The 22,565-nt window shown below is 32.1% G+C and overlaps 2 protein-coding genes across 2 annotated transcripts; both read left to right on the forward strand.

Moving 5' to 3' along the window:
* Window positions 1–10,264: 10,264 nt before the first annotated feature.
* On the forward strand, window positions 10,265–12,651 carry LOC129888527 (L-lactate dehydrogenase B-like). The gene is made up of 2 exons (XM_055963488.1): window positions 10,265–11,028; window positions 11,989–12,651. Exons 1-2 carry the CDS (start codon window positions 10,420–10,422, stop codon window positions 12,430–12,432), a joined length of 1,053 nt encoding a protein of 350 aa, XP_055819463.1. The 5' UTR covers window positions 10,265–10,419; the 3' UTR covers window positions 12,433–12,651.
* Window positions 12,652–14,203: 1,552 nt separating this feature from the next.
* On the forward strand, window positions 14,204–19,167 carry LOC129889875 (NADH dehydrogenase [ubiquinone] 1 beta subcomplex subunit 8, mitochondrial). The gene is made up of 4 exons (XM_055965337.1): window positions 14,204–14,474; window positions 14,594–14,680; window positions 15,039–15,134; window positions 18,796–19,167. The coding sequence occupies exons 1-4, from the start codon at window positions 14,337–14,339 to the stop codon at window positions 18,850–18,852; spliced, it is 378 nt and encodes a 125-aa protein (XP_055821312.1). The 5' UTR covers window positions 14,204–14,336; the 3' UTR covers window positions 18,853–19,167.
* Window positions 19,168–22,565: the final 3,398 nt, after the last annotated feature.

Raw genomic sequence — 22,565 nt, forward strand, 5'->3', positions numbered from 1 at the left:
GTGTACTAGTCTTTAATACAATCCTCCCACATGGTACGGACAATCTCCTAATGTTGAACTTTCATTTCTCGATCATATGACCGAGAAGACAAACCAACATTCTACTTTGAGCCATTTGTTAGTCAATATCATCAGTAACTATATCTTCATGTTCATAGACCGTAAATATTTCATCACTCCTTTGGTATTCTCAGAAGGAATTATGTAACACTGCACAAACTATGACAATTGTCACTTGTGTGTCAATATCATAATGGTTCATACCTTGTTTCAGTATTTTGAATCTATTTTTTCAAGCTCCAAAAGTTCGTTCAATCACATTGCGCAGAGATGAATGCCTATAGTAAACAATTCTTTGGCATTCTGAGGCTCGTTCACTTCCTCTGTAATCATGCAAATGATAGCGTACTACTTTGTTTGGAGCTAAAAATCCTTATCGTGTATCGAAAATCTGCATTAACAACATAATATTTATCTACCAACAAATAAGATAGCATTGTGTAAACAAATAATATTATTCTAAGAGATCAGTTTTCTAAATAATTGAAATTAGGATGTAATTTAAAATTACCATGTGGTGGAAATAAAAATTGTGACGTTGGCTCAACAAGTCCATTCTCAAGCATTTTACTGTCATATGCAGTACCTTCCTAACCAACAACAACGAAGATAAATCGCATATCAAAATCACAAGCACATAAGATATTTTGTGATGTTCTTCCTTTGCGATTCGATATTTTGTTGCACTACTTTAGGAACCTCCTCTTCTATATATGTTCCATCAATCGCACCAACACAATCCTACCAAATAAAGAATACATTAATATAAGTTTTGTGAGCATAAAATAAATCGAAAGCATTATACGTAACTGAATATTAATAAACTACACATATAATATAAGTGAGCATTTATCAAGGCTATAAAATAAATATATTAGTGTATTTGAAATTTTATCTTAAATCAAGGCCAAAATCGTGTACTGTGTCGAATTTTTGAATGTACACCTGTCATATTTTTTGATTGTATAAATATTGGTGTCATCTTGCTAATTGCCTCGACAACTATTTTAACATGCCGGTTAATTATTTCAAGTGAATGGTGAAACGTTTCACTTGTCGAGCGTTGACTATCATTTCGTGCAATGATGGTTAGAAAAATACCCACGACCTCCTCAACTTGAATCTGTGTGGTTCGATGCTCAACTGGCAATGAGTTATTCTTTTTAATCAAACTAACAAGCTGACAAAACGTTTCAGGATATAACCGCATAGCCTCATACATACACATGCAATGTCCACAAAGAAGTTCATTGATCCATATCATACCAGGCCTAGACGTATGTTGTTGTGTTCGACATAACAATATATGTTCTTGTGTGACATGTTCGATATGTTCAATTGGTGCAATGCAGAAAAATAACATCTTCAATGTCACTATCGGACTCACTAGCACTACTTGATATGCTCATATCTTTCAACGATTCTGATGAAACCTATAAAGAAGGAAACAATATACCTTAGTGGGTAAGTATAAAATTAAAAAAATATAAATTAGCGAATATATTACTCCATCTACTCTCTTTTCTTTCCAGTACTATATTTATCTAAGCTTTTGCTATTTCTCTATTAAACAATTTTTTTAATGAATAGATATAAAATTGAACACACTAAAGAAAGAAAAATTAATAGTTATATACTATAGAATAGTCATACACTTCTAATGGCATTTAATCAAAAAGATTATAACTAGTCCACTTGACTAATATTCATAACTAGTTGATCAATTTTTTGTCAAGTCCTTAATTCATTGGACTTGATATTCTTCAGTCATCTGGACAAATATTTTGCGAATACTAAGGTTAAGAAAGTGCGGCACTGTTAATGAAATTGCCTTTTATCGATATCATGCTTAGTCATGAGATTTTGCAGTTGAATAATCACAACTTGCTTAGTGTAAATATCAATCTCATTATGTGTTGACGATTGTGCTTGTTTTCGTTCTCGTTTCTCTTTTTCTTTTGCTTCCTCTCTATCTCTCTTCCACTTGCTTCAAATCATTAAATAGGCCTTCGATTGTTGTAGGTCGACTTTTTTACTGTGCGAAGGTGTGATACTATCAGTTGAAATAGATTCATCACACATAGTCCGCTTTACACTGTCATTATCGCTATCAGTGTTCACACTCATAGGCTGATATAGGTTTTCAATACTGGCAGGAATGTCGTCAAAAACAAATACGTCATCCTCCACTTCAATAGGTTTACCTATTATTGGTTGTAAAACATGCATTGTACTATATACAACATGATTATCCGTGACAATAGATTTTTCAAAAATCTCATTCAATAATTCATAGTGATTAAGTTCTTTTTGTTTGAACTTGAAAATACTAACACCTTTATCTTTTTTTTGCTGACAAAAATATAAAGTAAAACGTCATATTTTATTAAAATTTACAAAATCAGAAGAAAAATACTCGATATCAATCACATAAACTTATCGCCACATATTGCGTCCAAATATCAGATTGACAAGTTATTGTGTTAGTTTCAGGATCCCAACCGAAGCAAGACTAAAGTAAGTCCTTGAAATTCTTTAGATCCTTTTTTAATCCTCTACATTTCGTCTTAATACGAGTTTTATCATAATTGTCTTGCTTACCAGTTTTAGTCCAAAACTCATTGATGATTGACCTCCAACATGGACCGCTGATTGCAGAATCATTAAAAGAATATTTCCTTGCATCGTCATGTAGGACCTCGATGAGGACTGATATGTCCTTGTCTGTCCATTTTTCAACATTTGAACCATGTGGTTTACTCATTCTTTAATGTTTCTACAATATAACAATAATATGATAGCAAGTCGTATTCGCTCTATTCATTTCGATTTACATAATATTTGAAAACTTGCTTCACATGAACACCAAAAAATTGATTAAAATTTTAGCTTATGATGATTCTGTTAACCGGGGGAGGCAAAACCACTGAATTGTCGTCTAAAATTTCAAAATCATCTTGACAAGTTATGTGCATTGTACTCTAATTTCAGAGTAGCTAGGATAAATATAATTTATTCCTAAATCTAGTCAACTAAATTAGAAACACTATAAATTTTCATAGAAATAAAAATTTAAAAGAGTAGAGAATATTTAACTCACCTTAGAAATGATAGAAGACTTGGTTAATTTGATCTCCCTTTATTGTTCAAATAAACTGAACTATAAAGTACTCCCTCTATTTTATATTAACTGAATTTCTAAGGTAATGCATACCTATTAAGAAAAGCATTCAAGGACAAAATTTGAACCATATTTTTCTCTATTACCCTTTTGTTTAATCAACCTCATAAAGATGATTAAATGTGAAATCATAAATACAAATAGTATCTTATTGGAGTATAACTTTGTAAGTAGTGTAGTTTAACTCCTAGAAAATTATAAAATTTCATACATACAAAGGGTAAACATGAAAAAGATTCAAATATTTCTTTTGAACTTTGAACAATTCAACTATTTTAAACAATAAAAAAAAGCTCTAGAAATTTAGTCAATATGAAATAGAGGGAGTATATCTTATCCCACTGCAATATTAATGTCATTGTGGTGGTTATGAAATATATCTTATCCTATTGTGAAATTAATGTCATTGTTGTGAGTTTTTCTTATCCCACTGTGATATTAATGTCATTGTGGTGGTTATAACATATATCTTATCACATTGTAAAATTAATGCCATTGTTGTGAGTACTGTCCACTCAATATAATGATGAAAAATTATTTTTTATTAAACGTTGATTTGAATAAAGTAGTAAAAATTTGATTGGTAAATAATGAATTTGGTGAATTAAATGGTAAAATAGGAATTAATTTTATTTACATATGAAACAAATAGTAAGTAGATATAAATGTGGGGTTGTTTTTATAAAATATAAACGTGTGGGTCAATTTTTGTATTTGAAAAATCCAAATCATGATTTGAAGTTCCCAAATCATGATTTTTGGAGAATTCATGATTTCATCTCATGATATGAAATCATGAGATGAAAACAGCGTGAAATCGCATATCCAAACACTGATTTCATATCGAGATTTCATATCGCATATCCAAACGCCTATTTAATATTTCCTCATTTCATCTTCCCTCCATTTTCCATTTATTCTTACTATATACCCGGTTTCTTCAGGGACCAACCAACTTAGTTTCACTAATTAATTAATACTAATACACGTTATGGCAAGAAGAAAATAACGGAGACAGTCGCGATCCATGATGGGTTTCGAAAAGAAGAAAAGAAAAAGCCTTGGCTTTAGGCTTTTTGACAAACCATGGAATTAAGTTTTTATAAATACCGCTCGCAGAAACAATGCTAAACAATGGCCTAATTTTAATTAATCAGTGAGCATAATCTATATTCTATAATGTTACCGTACAAAAAGCAACTCCCTACTTTTCACGGTTGAATTTTACGATAAGCACTAGTTAATAAATCGTGTTTATAAAGGAATTAAATAACTAATCGTAGTTCCAAAGGTTTTTTTTGTTTTTTTTGTTTTAGTTTTCTTATAAACAATACTGTTCCAATTTGACAATTGTGCGCCTTATATTCTGGTGTAATATTTCAGCATATATAATGAGGTCAAATGGGTCTTATAATATAAAAAAATGGTTTAATGAGTCTAATGTTAATAAAATAATGGGTCTTAAAATGACATGGGACACCAACTGTAAAAATCTGCGGAGAATGGGAATGTTATGACATTTTATTTTATAGGAGACATGGATGTAACATTATTATAAAGAGGTGGATTCAGAATATAAATTTTACTAATTCAATTTTTAAGTTTATATATTTTTGAAAAATCATAGGTTCAAAATTTATTAACATCTTTTTTCATATATATAACTATTTTTCGTATTAAAAATATTGAGATCAATTTAATTTATTGACTATATGCTACATTATTTACTATCACTAATTTTAGCATACACTTTATAAAGCAATTTGTTATATTTGGTTAGACATATTGGAAAATTCCAATTGTTTCTAGTTGGTCATGGAGTATAAACGTAAAAGAGGTGACTTATCTCACAAGAAATTCATTTTATTCCACAAGCTTAATTTCATTTAACGTGTTTTTTTTTTTGAATTAAGTAGCAAGAAATCGTCACACAATAATAAATACGTGACTTATTATTATCTTGCTTTTCTAATAGTCGTCCTTATTTTTTATAGCTTATCCCACCATTTCAAAAGTTGACGTGCATTATTCTTTACTAATTTAATTTTTTGTGCCTACAGTTAACCATTTTTTGATATTATGTTATTTAAATTAAATTGCAACATATAACATTTCATTTCAAGAACAATACTTATATGGTTAAGCACGAAAATAAAAATAAAGATATGTTATTGATATATAGTTAACTTTGCATAGTGTCACTGTACACTAATTTCTTTTCATAATGCCTCTTATAAGCATTATGATATTCGTTCATTACATATACCTCATGAATTTCAAAAAAAGTTAATATCTCTTTAGTTTCAAAATTAGTGGAGTTTTTAATTAGTTTGTACAATATAATGTATTTTTTATTTACTTATCCATCATAAATATCTTGAAAACGTAGCTTTTTAATTCTTTTTATTTAAATAAGGATAAATTGAAAAAAAAAACATCATTAATTTCTTTTAACAAAGTGAAATATCATTTATTTTGAAATAAAAATAAATAAAACGTTTATTTTAAAATGGAGAAAATAATTAAAGTAACATATGTACAAATTTACAGCCAACCCTCAAACCGCCCCTAGTTTTGAAGCATTAAAACATGGAGCAAATAACTAATGGTTGCATGCATTATAAGTTAATTATTGTGGTATTTACTCTTCTTCTTATGCATATATATAGGCAAGGTTGGCAAAGAAGGTGAACACGGAGAAACAAGAACAAAATATATACACGGCAATTGCCCTCTCTTTTGTTCTCCTTTTTTTATTTTCTCCTTTTTATTTTATAACATGTTATTAGCACGAGCCTTCGCTGCTTTGAGCTATATTTTTAGAAGGTAACAAAAGGAGTAAGAATTTTATTTTCTTAAAATATCTAATATTTCAAAATTTAAATTTGTTGCTCTTGATATTTCTGAAAAATATTACTCATCATGGGCACTAGATGTCGAAATACATCTAGAATCGATGAGTCTGACAGACACCATCAAAGATTACAATACGACATCTAGTCAAGACCGTGCCAAAGCCATGATATTTCTCCGCCACCATCTTGACGAGAGATTAAAATTACAATATCTCACATTAAAAGATACCCTTAAATTGTGGAAAATTTTAAAAGAAAGATAGGACCACCTGAAGTTGGTCATACTTCCATTAGAACGTCATGATTGGCTAAATCTGAGATTAATGAATTTTAAAAATATAATTAAATAGCAAAACCTCTACTAATGAGAACAAAATCGTCAATTACTGTTTGGGGTCATGTTATCTTACATGCAGCAGTACTTGTATGTCTCAGACCGACACATTATAATAAATACACTCCGTCATAATTAGTATTTGGACATGAGCCAAATATAGCCCATCTACGATTTTTGATTGTGTAGTATATGTGCCTGTAGCACCACCACAACATACAAAAATGGGCCCTTAATGAAAGTTGGGCTTCTATGTTGGGTTTAACTCGCCCTCCATAATTCGATACCTTGAACCGTTGACTGGAGACTTATTCACTGCTCGATTTGCAGATTGTCGATTTGATGAAATAACTTTCTCGCCATTAGGGGGGAGATAAAAAGAAACCCGAAAAAAAATTACGTGGAAAATTTCATCACTATCTCATTTTGATCCATGTACCCGCACATATGAGCAAGAGGTCTAGAAGATCATCCACTTACAGAAAATAGCAAATCAAATGCCAGATACATTTACTGATTCGCAACGGATAACTAATTCACATATTCCTGCAGTGAATGTGCCTATCCAAATTGATGTTCTAAAAAGATCATCTACTAGTATCATAACTTCTGAATCCCAAACACGCCTGAAGCGTGGTAAACTATTGGGTTCAAAGGTTAAAAATCCTAGAAAGAGAAGCGTGAGGAATAATAAAGATGATACTACAAAAGAACCTCCTAAAGAAGGTCAAGATTTGAGTAATCCTGATAATTCTTAAGAAATCAGTGAATCCGAGACTCAACTGAATGAAGAACTTTCAATAAGTTCTATCAATAATGAGATAAATTTAGATCGATCGAAACTCACGGTTGATAATGTTTTTGCATATAATGTTTCACTTAACCTCATGCAAGATAGTGAAAGTCTTGAGCCTAAATCCGTCAAAAAATATCGACGTAGATATGATTGGCCAGAATGGCAAAAGGCAATTCAATCAGAATTAGATTCACTTGCTAAACGTGAAGTTTTTGGATCTGTAGTCCAAACCCCTGAAGGTGTAAAACCAGTTGGCTATAAATGAATTTTTGTGCGAAAACGAAATGAGAGAAATGAAATTGTAAGATACAAGGCACGCCTTGTTGCACAAGGATTCTCTAAAAGACCCGGGGTCAACTATGAAGAAACATATTCACCTATTATGGATGAAGTAACTTTTTGATATCTCATCAGTTTAGCTATACATAACAATCTTGAAATACATCTAATGGATGTAGTTACAGCTTATCTTTATGGTTAACTTGATAATGAAATTTACATAAAAATTTCAGAAGGATTCAAATTCCTTGAAGCATGTAATAAGTCTCGAAAGATGTACTCAATGAAACTGCAAAGATCATTATATGATCTGAAACAATCAGGACGTATATGGTATAATCGCCTTAGTGAGTACTTAATAAATGAAGGCTATATAAATGATGTCATTTGTCCATGTGTTTTTATTAAGAAAATGGAATCAGAGTTTGTTATACTCGCCGTTTATGTTGATGACATAAATCTCATTGGAACCCCTGAAGAGGTCCAAAAGGCGATTGAGTATCTAAAGAAAGAATTTGAGATGAAAGATCTTGAAAATACAAAACTTTGTCTGGATCTGCAAATTGAACATTTAGCAGATGGGGTCTTTGTCCATCAATCTGCCTACACTAAGAAAATCTTAAAATGATTTTACATGGACAAAGCACATCCATTAAGTACTTTAATGGTTGTTCGATCACTTGAAGTGGAAAAAGATCCATTTCGACCTCCAAAAGAGGATGAAGAACTTCTTGGTCCTGAAGTACCATATCTCAGTGCAATTGGTGCACTTATGTATCTTGCTAATGCAACCAGACCTGATATAACATTTTCTGTTAATTTGCTAGCAAGATATAGTTCATCCCCAATGTGAAGGCATTGGAACAGTATCAAACATATTTTGCAATACCTAAAAAGTGCCATTGATATGGGTATGTTTTATACTAACAAAGGTTGTGCAGACCTTATTAGTTATGCAGATGCAGATTATTTATCAGACTAACATAAAGCCTGATCTCAAACAGGCTATTTATTTACACACAGAGAAACTGCTATATCATGGCGATCTACAAAATAGTCTATTATTGTTACTTCTTCAAATCATGCTGAAATAATAACAATTCACGAAGCAAATAAAGAATGTGTATGATTGAAATCGATGATACAGTTCATTAAAGAAAGATGCGGCCTGAAAAATAATGTCAAAGTATCCACAATCATATTCGAAGAATAACAATTCATGAAGCGAGTAGAGAATATGTGTGGTTGAGATTGATGATACAGTTCATTAAAGAAAGATGCGGCTTGAAAAATGATGTCAAAGTATCCACAATCATATTTGAAGAGAATGCCGCGTGCATAGCTCAATTGAAATGTTGCTTCATAAAAGGAGACAGAACGAAACATATTTCACCAAAATTATTCTTCACACATGATCTACAGAAGAATTGTGATATAGATGTACAATAAGTTCGTTCAAGTGATAATCTTGCAGATTTATTCACAAAAGCATTACCAACATCAACTTTTGAGAAGCTAAGATTTAAGATTGGAATGCATCGTTTTCAAAACATCAAATGAAGCTTTCATCAGGAGGAGTAAAATACGCGCTGCACTCTTTTTCTCTTAACCAAGGTTTTGTCCCACTGGATTTTCCTGATAAGGTTTTTAATGAGGCAACACTTAAGACGTATTACTAAATATGTGTACTCTTTTTTCTTCACTAGACTTTTTTCCACTGAATTTTTCCTAGTAAAATTTTAACGAGGCACATCATCTACGATTATTCAGGATATCTATTTTTTCGTTAAAATTTTTCTTTTATATAAACATCCAAGGAGGAATATTGTGTATTGGATGTAATTTTCCAAAGGGGCCCCACTTAAAAGTGGGTAACTTGCCCACTTGGTATTTACTCTTCTTCTTGTGCCTATATATAGGCAAGGTTGGCAAAGAAGATGAACACAGAGAAACAAGAACAAAATATATACACGGCAATTGCCCTCTCTTCTGTTCTTCTCTTTTTACTTTCTCCTTTTTATTTTAGCCAAGTTAATTTATTTTATAACATTAATCAAATATTAAAATGCACCGTCTCAATTTTCAAGTCTTTAAAATTTCACCAATTGTCATTATATTACATGTAAGCCTTATTTTCTTTCCTAAAATTTGACCTGATATTTTGACTACCGAAAAAAATCAACTCAATTGAAAAGATATCACAATACTCCCTCCGTTTTAACGCATCTGAAACTTTCAATTACAGATGTATTTTATTAAATTACTTCTATTAATAATGCTTTTTTAAACTTTCAATTTTAATTACTATTATTTTTATATAGGTATTTAGTACCTAAGGATAGTATAGGGAAAAAGTGCCAATAAAGCTCTCTTAATAATATAAAGACTAAGTAAATTTTTTTTTTATAAAATTATTATTTTATTTACTAATTTTTTTTAAAAATTGTCAAATAAAACATACACAAATAAATATGAATGGAGGATTAACATGAATTGTGGACTTATGGTGTAGTGATAGACAATTGCATTATTAATTAAAAATTTCAAAATTCAAGTTTAAAATATTCAGTCACTGCTCCTATATTGGATCCTGTGCATAATCTAAATTTAGTCAGAGCGATGGAGGGAGTTCTTTTTTTCCAATGCTTCTTGGAAGATTGACCGTTGAAAATTCCAACACTTTTTTTTTCTGGTACTTCTCTTGAAAAAGCCAACACATGCACCAACTTCCCATTATTTTGTTCTTTTTCCCTCGTCAGTCTATTCAAATCTCTCTCTATATAACTGCAACAATATGGGCCTCTTTCATTCAGCACATAAAAAAGCTTAATTTCTCTACTCACAAAACAATTCCATAAGCAAAAGGAAAAAACACAATCTTTTCTTGACACACAAGCAATCCATATTATCAACCATGCAAAAGAGTACTTCATCTTCATCACTTGGCCCTGGTGGGCTAGACTTAACCCAAGCCTTCTTCAAGTCAATTTCCAATACTGCCCCTCCCTCACTAACAAAACGCCACACTAAAATCTCCGTTATCGGTGTCGGAAATGTCGGCATGGCAATTGCACAAACAATCCTAACACAAGACCTTGCCGACGAGCTAGCACTCGTCGACGCAAAATCCGACAAGCTCCGAGGAGAAATGCTGGATCTTCAGCATGCGGCAGCGTTTTTGCCGCGTACGAAGATCCATGCGTCGATTGATTACTCGGTTACTTCCGGGTCGGATCTTTGTATTGTGACTGCGGGTGCCCGACAGAATCCGGGTGAGAGTAGGTTGAATTTGTTGCAGAGGAATGTGGCTCTGTTTAAGAGTATTGTTCCGTCGCTGGTGAAGTATTCGCCGGAGACTACGCTTCTGGTAGTTTCGAATCCGGTAGATGTGCTGACGTATGTTGCTTGGAAATTGTCTGGGTTTCCGGCGAATCGGGTTATCGGGTCAGGAACGAATTTGGATTCTTCAAGGTTTCGGTTTTTGATTGCGGATCATCTTGATGTTAATGCCCAGGATGTCCAGGTTAGTGCTTCATTTTCTTTTTAATTTAAATTTCTATGTTTGGTTTTAGTTATGACTTATGTTAATTAATTAATGAGTTTTAAGTCATTACATCAATTCGTTCTATCAAATGATATTTATTAACTCTATTTCAGAAATGTGTCTTAGTTTGATTAATTGCGATATTTAGAATATTAAAGCACACTTTTGAATCTTGTGAGTTTAAGCTAAAAATATATATAATATGTTAGAATTTTTTTTGAATCTTGTATCATAAATATGTCATATAAGAGGTTGAAATTGAAAAATAAATATAGAAGGTGACATTCCTATACGAAAAATATAGGAATAGTTGCCGCGTTCTTAAAAGTAGTTGTGACGTTTTGTGCTCAAGAGTCAATTTGACTAATTTTCAAAGTTAAATTAGATTAGATTAATTTAATATTTTAAAATTAAAATATAAATATTCAAAATTATACAAAAGTATCATAAATTGTCATTTTTCTCATATCAATATAATGAAAAAAATATCAATATAATGAAAAAATACATTTTAAAATGTAGGTCAAAGTTCATATCGAGGAAATTGTGACAAGTATTTTGAAACGGAATGAGTAGCTAAAAAGATACTCCCTTCGTCCCAAATTAAATGTCACCTTAACTCATTTCACGTCTAGTAAGAAAAATAATAAATAGAAGTTACTCCCTTTGTTCCATATTACTAAAATGACACTTATTTTAGGACGGGGAGTAACAAGACACTTCAATTGAAACTGAAAAACTCCTATTTTCAGAGACCGGCAGACAGAAATGAGCTAATTCACATTATACTAATTTAAATTTGGTTTTCTGATTAAAAATTTACTTAAGATTTGAGTAAAATTTAAAATTTGATTAAGACCATCAGATATAAGTATACTGATGTTCTGTCTGTATCGTTTAAGTGAAAGTAATTACTATGTGATATTTATATTTTGCTAGGCATACATTGTTGGAGAGCATGGTGATAGCTCAGTGGCAATTTGGTCAGGCATCAGTATAGGAGGAGTGCCAGTTCTCAGCTTCCTGGAGAGGCAACAAATTGCCTTGGAAAAAGAGACACTGGAAAAAATCCACCAAGAAGTTGTGCACAGCGCATATGAAGTGATTAATCTGAAAGGTTACACATCATGGGCAATTGGATACTCTGTTGCTAACTTGGCTCGAACCATCCTTCGCGATCAACGAAGGATTCACCCTGTTTCGGTTCTTGCAAAGGGCTTCTATGGCATTGATGGTGGCGATGTGTTCTTGAGCTTGCCTGCACAGCTTGGAAGAAATGGAGTTTTGGGCGTGACGAATGTGCATCTTACTGATGAAGAAATTGAACAACTTAGGAACTCTGCTAAGACTATTTTGGAAGTGCAGAGTCAGTTGGGAATTTGAAAAATAGTACTAGCAACTGTTACTATTCTACTATATGTTGTTTCTTACAATACATTTTGTTGAATGTTGTTTATGAGGAAAATAGTGAGAATAACTTAACTAGTGTTATAGCAGTTAGTCATATGACATTGGCTGCCTGCTGGTGCTCTGTGGTGCTAACTTTAAAATAAGTTGAACAGAACCTCTTATGCCGGTTTATAGAAATTTGATTTTATCATACTTCTAAGTTCTATATGCTTGTGATTTGTAGGTAAAACCATAATAGTTGAGTGTATTTTTTTGTTACAAAATAAAGTTGAGTGACTTTCTGAGATAATTATTATTAGTTGAATGATTTTTTGAGACAAAAGTTATTAGTTTAGTGACCGTTTGAGAAACTAACTCATGAAAGTCGTCGCGATAGCAGCTTTTGCTAGCTACTTGTCTTTGAACTACTTGTTATGATTCGAAATTTACTTTTAAATGTTCTTAGCAGAGGCATTACTGCTCTGGTTGGAGTTCATCATTTGTAAATATGAATAGCTTCAAGAGTATTAGTCCACCTCTAGCAACTATCAAGGTGCACATCAATTCATAGATTGATGAAGATTATAAATTCTTATAACAACTTCAAGCTCATAAGGATATTACCATAATAATCGAGTTCACGTTTTAAAATATTTATAGATATTTAGCGATTTTTAAATATATATACAAGTTTGGATTGAAATTATTGAATTTATGTGAATCCGTAACTAATGATCCGCCCCTTCCCTACACATTATATCTTCTCATCTAGTAGAATCCTGAAGATGTGTTGTCATAGTTACATGAAAAGTTATGTGTATTTGACTCATATAAATTTCTTAATCTGTTAAATTAAATCTTTTTAAAACACATGTAACAGAGAATAGAATTGAAAAAAGTGAAAATGTAAGAAGTGGAACGTAAAGATTAAAAGAAATAAAAGGAGAAAATGAGAGAGAAACCAACCAACCAATGTTTGATGCTAAAATAATATAATAGTAAATGACTTTAGTAGCTTGTAACTATGTCAATTTACCACTATCAGTTGCTAAAGTCTGCGGTTTTATCTCAATTCTTCATACAATTCCTCTTATGAATCATTGTTGTGTGCACCATTTATAAGGCATTGGAAACAAGTTTGTTACAAAACTCTTATTTGTCAAATCCAATATTGAAATATTCACACGTTTCCTTTCCCTACCATTCCTTTTGTCCTTTTCCTCCATTTAGATCTCAAATTTTCAACTTTAATCTCACGTATTTGAAGTTGATTCTAAGACAACTAACATTAAATAGTTCATAATTTTTGACTATGTCTTAGATGACAGTCTTCTAAGCTGCTATTTGTGCACTTTCCCCGATTATCCCTATGAATGAGAAAGTACAATATAATTTTTTTTTCGTTTTGCTGAGCTAGATAAAAATCTTGATAAATTCTCACTTAATTAGGCTTTTAAACTCTTTATTCTTGTATTATTAAGAATAAAACAGCTAACTTAACAAGATTTTCAATTCGATTGAATAAATTGAAGCAACTCTTTAAATATTTTGGCTATGTGAGATTAAATAAAAATGAAATGTATTTAGAAATCATATGACAATGTTTATCCTAATATAGCTTTTTTCCCCCTAACATTTCCAATTTTAGGGGGGACGCTTTTGTGCAAACTAGTAAACTTTGGTGCTATTAATGGAAGTCACACTAAAACTAGGACCAAAAGATAAAATGGAAAAATAACTAAACGGCGTCATTTGATTTCATTTGCCTAAGCTATGGAAAGGGCAATACATAACGCAATCGCTACTAGGGAAAGAAAATTGAACTGAATCACAAATCGGTGAATTCCGAAGAACTATCGGCGAGATACGGTGTCGTCGGCGATTTCGATCATCGGAAAATGGCCGGAAGATTGAGTAATGCAGCTACTCGCATAATGGGCGGAAACGGTGTCGTCGCCCGCTCCGTCGCATCCTCTCTTCGAACACGCGCCGGCATGGGCCTTCCCGTCGGCAAACATATTGTACCTGATAAGCCGGTAATTCCTATAGTATAAATACATACAGTACTTATACTTTCTTAGGTTCCATTTGTTTTTTAATTTTTTATATATATATTTGATTGGCAAACCCTAATTTTTTTTCGGTGTGATTGTAGCTTCAAGTGAATGATGAACTTATATGGGACAACGGTACTCCTTTTCCCGAGCCTTGTATCGATCGCATAGCAGATACCGTTGGAAAGGTTGGATTTTTTGTGCTAATTTAAGATTTGTTTTTAAATCCCCATTTCTCTTGCTATCGTTTACAATTTTTCATTTTTTAGTCAAATTAGTTTTAATTTTTATTGGAGATTTGCATGCTGATGTTGGAAAGGTTGGATATTCTGATTAAAATTCCCATTTGAATCCCATGTTTGTTCTTTTTACAATTTTTATTTTTGATAGTAGATTAAAACATGAAGATTTTATATCTATTGGAAAGGTTGGATTTTTGGCTTAAGATTTGTATTCGAATCCCCAAATCATTGTTTCACCCTTTAGTTTTCTAGTCAAATTAATTATGTAAGATAATTGAAGATCTTGAACTGCTTTTAATGTCAGTATGAAGCATTGGCTTGGTTGTGCGGTGGGTTGAGTTGTTTTGTGGGGATTGGACTGTTAGCTGTTTGGAATGATAAAGCCTCCAAAATCCCATTTGTAAGTCTACATTTATTGAATTCTAATTCAGTTTTTCCTTATTAATGTGAATCAGTTATGCTTTGTTGACATATTTATCAGAAAAACAAAGTTATGCTTTGATGGCATTACTGTATTATGTTGTCCAGATGCTAGTTGCACTTGGTTGTGTGTTTTTTTACAATGGATGGACTTTTATGTTGTTTACTTTGTCGATTTGTGGCAAAGTTACTTTAAGCTATTTGTTGATCTTGGTGTTGGATGAATGCTAAAGAACTCTTTTTCTTTTGAGTAAAGGGGCAACTTTACTGAAGAACTCTTTTGCGGCTGTTGTTTCTTTATTCTGTGGCTAAATGACCAGTGTCATGTGGATTATATTAGAGTTTATTATTTGATCTTCTCCTTGTAGGCTGGGAATGCTATGTTGAAATATTGAGGTACTATGGCAGAATGATGTGATGCTAGGATCGAAAACCAAGCAAAGGGTATTAGTTGTTCTTGGCCAAAGTATCCACATACTTTGTCTTACCAAACTTGACAAATGCCTAGTTCCCAACTACCCCATCAGAGCATCTGCCCGATTCTCCGGTCTCTAACCCTGTCAATTATTCCGTGCGCTCCTGGTGCACATGCACCTTCAGCCGAACCATCAGTGAAGAGGAGGATTGCCTGAGGTTTTACCGCCTATAGTCAATCCAGTAATCCACCACTAGTTATAATGCATTTGGTTATTTCTTAAAAAGAAAAGGCCACCTCCAGTGGGATGGTGATAATATCTGTGGTGAAGTATTGGTAGAAATAGTATCTTCATTTTCTCTATGCGCCACTTTAACGTTTTTTTTTCTTTTCTTAACCTAAATTAATTCCTATTTCTGGAGCTTCAAGCACTTGTAGCTTGTGGTTTGAATTCTCAACCTGAATTTGTTCGATTAGAGCTTTCTATCCTACGTTTTTTCCATGTCAATAATCCTCATCGCTCCTTCTTTCGTGTTTGGTATGAAGGAAAATGTTTTCTGGAAAACGTTTTCGTATTCTCTCCTGTTTGGAAGTGCTGAATACGTAGGAAGATATTTTGCTAAGAAGAATGTTTTCCTAAAATTAGTAGATATGCCTTGTACTGGAGCTATCACTTTTGTATTTTGCATCCTCTGGATGCTGGTTTAGTGAAATCCCTTTTACTTCATCAAAAAATTTCTGTTTACTCGGTCAGATTATAGGTCATTGAAGAACCTAAGTTTTTACTCAATTAAATATATTTTGTTTCCACGATGAAGTGCTAATAGATGAGAAATTTTTGCTGAAGAATATACAAAGAGACGTCTTGCATCATATCCTTTATTTTATTTATATTGTGCAGTAAATTCAAGGCTAGATGCTCTTTACTAATAGTCTAATACTAGTTATGTGCTAGCTTTGTTGACGTTTTTGTTGTATTCATAAAGTTGTTTGCTGTTTATTTTGATTTGCTAGGTATCACAGAAAGAAGTCTCATGAGCTTATTGTTTTAGAACATGTCAATGTGTTCAATATGTCATGTGGTACTAGTTGAAGTTTAAGGGTGTGCGTTCGCAGGATTGAAGAAAGTTCTATTCTGAAAACGTTCCTTCCACCTATTGGACCAAAGTTGCCCTTAACACTGAATTTAAGTTTTAAATTGCCCCTTTTGTAACGGAAGCAAATATGGAATATATGATTTTTTTAATTTTAAATATGTGGCATTAATTTATTGGTCCATATGTAGTTAATAGTTAGACCCAATCTATTTACCACCTGACCCATGAACCCAAACCCGTTCTAAAAATACACCCACCACTTCATCCTCTTCATTCCCTTGAATCTTGATGACGAAGACTTAATCACCTTGCTGCCAGCATCATATTCATGATAATATGAAGGAACACCAGCAATGCCACTCAAGCATTGAACTTGAGCACGGTTGCCTTATCCTGATCTGGAATTAGCAATCCATTTGATTACGTACTGCTGTGTAACTAAATGCCTAATTGCCTTCGATGCTGAAAGAAACAATGGCATTTTGGAATGAATTACAACAAATTAAAAGTTCCTGTGTTTCTTCCCCACTCTTCTGATGCAATTACAATTGAAGGCAGAACCATTGGGATGCCCTCATAGAGACAAAATATCAAAATCTCTTATATGATGAATGAATTCTTGACCTAATGAAAATATGATTGAGTTGATTAAAAAATAGGAAAAAAGAAAAAAATAATAATCTTGAAGGTGGAATTGTAACAAAACCCTAACTGAAGAAAACGACAAAGAAGAAGAAGAATGTACCTGCGGATAATTCAATAGAGAAATTTAGGCGGAGAGATGAAGAAAGAGGGAGGGGGGGGGGTTCCATCTGAATATAAAGATTTGGGAACCAAAACAAATTATAGAAGTTATATACTTGTCAAAAGTTCTTTGATATGCATCATCTTGTTTTGAGGTGAATGAAGAGGATGAAGTGGTGGGGGTCTTTTTAAAACATGTTTGGATTAATGGGTTAGGTTGTGAATGAATTGGGTCTAATTATATGTGGGATCAACAAATCAATACCTCTTATTTAATTAAAAATTTCTTATATTCCACATCTGTTCCCTTTGAAAGGAGGGGGCGATTTTAGGCTTAAATTTAACGTTCAGGGGCAATTTTGGTCCACTAGGTGGAAGGAGGGTAATTTTAAGCGATTTTCAATATGCCAAGGGCATCTTTGACCCTTTCCCATTCTAAAATAAAGATGAGAGCATTTAAAATTAAGGAAGAGACCAAACTGTTTCATTCACCTAGTATGATGTAGCAGAAATTTTGAATTCTATTATTTTTGGGCACAGCGATTCACTGTATGAATGAGGCTATGTTATTTTACAATGGACACTGGTTGCTGCTGACCTGTTGTGCTTATCACATAACCTTTTCATTCAAGTGATGAAAATGGTTTCAGAAGTCAAGATTTTAGAGTGAAGGATGTGAAATAGAGTTTCCTTCTTAGTAATTTGAATCCTTAATCATTTCAACAATATGGAATGCTCTTGGCTTTTATTTAGAGCAGCTGATGATTTGACACAACACTCACTAGTTAGTTCCACAGGTTGTACTAGAAGTGTATGATACTGTCTACATGCTTCAAAGGCTGCATCGCAGTGATTGTCCGTAACATACTTGATTGTATTTATCATTTGCTTATTTCCAAATCATCTGGGCGGGAATGTCATTTGAGATTGTGCTTTAAGCCTTATTGGCACTTGTCAATATCCTAAGTTGCAAGAGAAAAGCATTTGAGAGAGGTAGACATGACTTCCACCTACTAGTGGGGAAAAGTTATTGGATCACCACCCCTTACTTCTTTTAAGGGTGTTTGGAAAGGAGGACTGGTAGGACACTTGGTTTCTCTCCCTCCTTGCAAGGTGCAATTAGAGCTGGCTTTTAGTAAGTAATGCTGGCCTTTACCATAATCACTACTTCAGAGCAATCCAATGATCAAATATAAATACCGTAGGGATTACCTACTGTGTCAACCTCTTTAACTTTTATATTTAATCGGTCCTCACTGCTTGCAACCCCCCTCATTGTTTGATCATCATACAACTTGTGCTTTTAATTTTCGCCACCATCTACATTTTTATTGACTAACCTTTCTTTTTTCTTCTTTTGTAACCTCTGTTTTTGATACGAGCAGACACCAAAGGTCTATCCATATGACAACTTAAGAGTGGAGCTTGGAGGAGAACCTTGAGCTTGAATCTTGTTGCAGTTGAATCCACAAATGTGTTTCCTACTTTTCTTCTAATGTATAATCAACTCTTATGGCTTGAAACAGCACAAAATAAATCTTGGTTCGACATTTGCAACCAACAAACTGACATTACTTTTGCATTTGTCGCATTTCTGTTGAATCCTTTCATATCTTAGAGTTTGATTTGGGTAGTTCTGGAATGTTGGTCATAATCTTAAAGGTTAGTTGATTGACCGTCCTTTCGAGAAGAAACAATTATCATTGAAATTGTTGTTTTTCCATAGTTACTGCGACAAAATCATTTTTTACCTCTTATTTTCGACTAATTCATGTACATGCTGTCCAGATAAATAACATGAAATGTGGTATTGGAGACGTCATGATAAATCATAAGGGAGATTGAGAATCATCGTTATGATTAATTCCTGAATGCAGGCAGCCAGGCAACTCCTATCTATGTAGTTCCTTTCTTATTTATTTGATGAACAGATTTATACGTAGCATATAACTCCCCCCCCCCCCCCCCCCTTTTTTTTTGGCTTGTTACATTTCCCTTCTCGAAATTTAAACTTGATGAACTTTCACTTATTTTTTCTTATACATTTGAATTTTAAGTTTGATGTTGGAATTTCTGACCACAAAGTAGAATTTAGTGTTTCAAGTAAACAGTGCCTCGTCACTTAGACACACCCTATCTGGAAGTTGGTACATCAATTTTCAAGTTGAATTGCTTCAGTCGGTACAAGCTGCTATCACAAATTGGGGGTGAATTCAACTTGTCAATATTAAATTTATATGAAACCAATACTTTCAACACGGAATATGAGTTTGTATCTTTTTTGGACTATACTACAGTTGGTAGTCCCATGCCTCGTTTACTTTTCACATCAAAGTATTCCTTCAAGTCTACAAAATCTTAGATATTTCCTTCGTTGAGCTTACTCTCATTAGGGCACAAAAGTCCCGGTCAATGCATTAATTTTGTTTTTTACTGGAAAAAGAAAATATTAAAAAGACTTTTGGTTTTCAAACAAATGGGATTACGCGTTAAATTCTATCGCATTGTTGCAACTTGAGTGAATGTGTGGTTTTTCTTCCCTCCTGTTTAGGGCTTCCACCTTTAGCATAGTCAATAAAACTGAAAGCACAATATCTCTTGATTAGTGTCAATGTGAAATACACATAATTGGGTTTTCAATTTTGTTTTCTTCATTTTTCTTTGATTACTAAAAAATGGGTCTGGAACCAACCTTTTGGACCAATGATAGCTTTTGAAATTCGGAATGATCGACCTATTCTTATATTTATCATTTTCCACTTAAATACAATGCTTAAGTTTGCTTGACTTCTATTCTTTCTTTTTTTTATATTTTTTCATAGATTCATAGAGGTATTTTGAGCTAAGAAACTAGCCACTTTTCGCATCGCTCTTTGAAAAATAGCCAGTATGAAAATTCGTTGAAAACCCATTTTTAATATTGAAACGCCATGATGTAATTCATAATTCAGGATATTGAGATGGAGTTTTACTTTTAAATTTAAAATTTATACGATATTCTTAATTTCAAAAGATGGCTATATTTGAATTTTGTAATCGGCCGGATGCAAATCCTTCAATTTTTGTCAATTGAGCTAATCCCTAGTGGCATTTTGCTTTGTATTTGGAACTTTATAGCTAATTCTATCTTGTAATCTCCTTTCTTTTTTTTCTTCCCTTACTTTCGGGGTTAATATTTTTATTTTTTCAAAGAAATACCCTATCATGAGACCATCAAACTATTAGCTTCTAATACTGGATTAAATGTTTCTTTAATCTTGTATCTAACCATATATTAGCTGTGATAGTACGTAATTTTAATAAAATAAACAATATTTTGTAATTTTGAGTCACGGGTTTAAGAATTATTGCAAGATATAGTTATTGCTTATAGCTGTATTTTTGAATATTTAATGTAAACCACATGAATTCACTATGCTATATCTGTTTGTTGGTTTCATGCATAATTAAGATGCCTCAATACGTGTTCATCCAAAAGTGACATATATCTCTTTTGTCTTTTTTATATATCTGATTGATATAGGAATTTGGAGATTTACAATATGCGACAAATATTAATTATAGACATAAAATGATCCCATTTAATTTGATTGAAAATGAAGTCTATAGTTATCCCATCCACGATTTGATTTTGGTAATGGGGTCAAATGTTTTTTGGCCTTTTGCATTTATTTTACTTTTATTTAAGTTGAGCAACATTAGACGACTTACAAAAAATCAAAATTGTAACTTATTTCATGGGTAAGTGGACTTTGTGCTTTACCTATAATTTATTTATTCGAAAATGTGTTATTACTATTTAGGAGAAAGGGAATGTATGAAGGATCTCTTACCAAAACACAAATCCTTTCGTGGAGAATTGAACTTTAACTTCTTACCAAGAGACAAATCCTTGGAGATTAAATTTGAGTAACGGTGTACATGATCTGGTTGGTTCGGATTTTTTAAATATCAAATCAAATTATTTGTGTCGAGTTTTTAAATTTATAAATCAAACCAAATTAATTAAACTCAGATTTTTTCAAGTTTCTTAGATTTTCAGGGTTTTTTTTAAAGATTTTTTCCGATAAAGTATTCATCCCATCATATAATTAACTTGTGCTTCAAATATTTCTTTAGTCCTACCAAATTATAACTATCTAAGGTATTTCTTAAGAAAATAACACAAAATATGAGATGAATGATGACATTAAAATATTCAACAAAAAATAATAATGAAATCACATAAAATATATGTTGTAAATTAATATGTCATAATGAAAATGATCAAAATTTAAAAGAAAAACTAAAATTAGGTTATATATTTTAATTGTCTAAACCAATATAAACTAAAGAATAAATATTCAACATTATTGTCATTTTTAGTGTTGAATAATTTTTTTCGTTAGCATTAAGTATTGATTTGATTTTGATTTGAGCTTTATTAGAGTTAGTAATATCTATGGACTATAATCTTCATTGGATCACTCAAAATTCTAAGTTTCAAACTTGAAATAATATGTTAAAAGATAAAAACTATGAAAAAGTATAAGAAATATTTATAAATTATATCAAAGTAAATATTTTTATGTATAAAATAAATTTTAAAAATTATATATATAATGTTGGATTGGCTTGGTCTCAGGTTGACTTTTTTCAGTTTAAACCAAACCAATTCAAGTATAATCTATTTTTTTCTTCTAATATCAAATCAAGTCAAATCAAGAGCCCGTTTGGATGAGCTTAACTTTTATGTATGAAGTGCTGAAAGTTATTTTTATAAATAAGCAGTTGAGTGTTTGGATAAAAGTGCTTATGTTGAAAATAAGTGTTTGAATTTTAGGGTTAAAAGAATAAAAAGGGTAGTTTGGGAATTTAGTTAAAATATAAGGGATATAGAAGTAATTTCCATGATCAAACAAAATGGCTTTAAGCACTTGAAAAAAAAAGGTTAGAAATCCTAACTTTTTATTTTTGACTGACTTTAAGAACTTTATGGCTTAAAATTAGCATTAGACAAGCACGTCCAAAAACTAAAAAGGGGCTTATAAGTTGGTTTAACCAACTTAAAGCCCATCCAAACGGGCTCCAAATCATTAATCGAGTTTTTTTTTCCATTCGACAAATTAACGCAAACCCATAGAAAAATGTAAACTTTACTTAAATTCCATAATGG

This window comes from Solanum dulcamara, chromosome 5 (assembly GCF_947179165.1).
Source record: "Solanum dulcamara chromosome 5, daSolDulc1.2, whole genome shotgun sequence".
Taxonomy (NCBI): domain Eukaryota; kingdom Viridiplantae; phylum Streptophyta; class Magnoliopsida; order Solanales; family Solanaceae; genus Solanum; species Solanum dulcamara.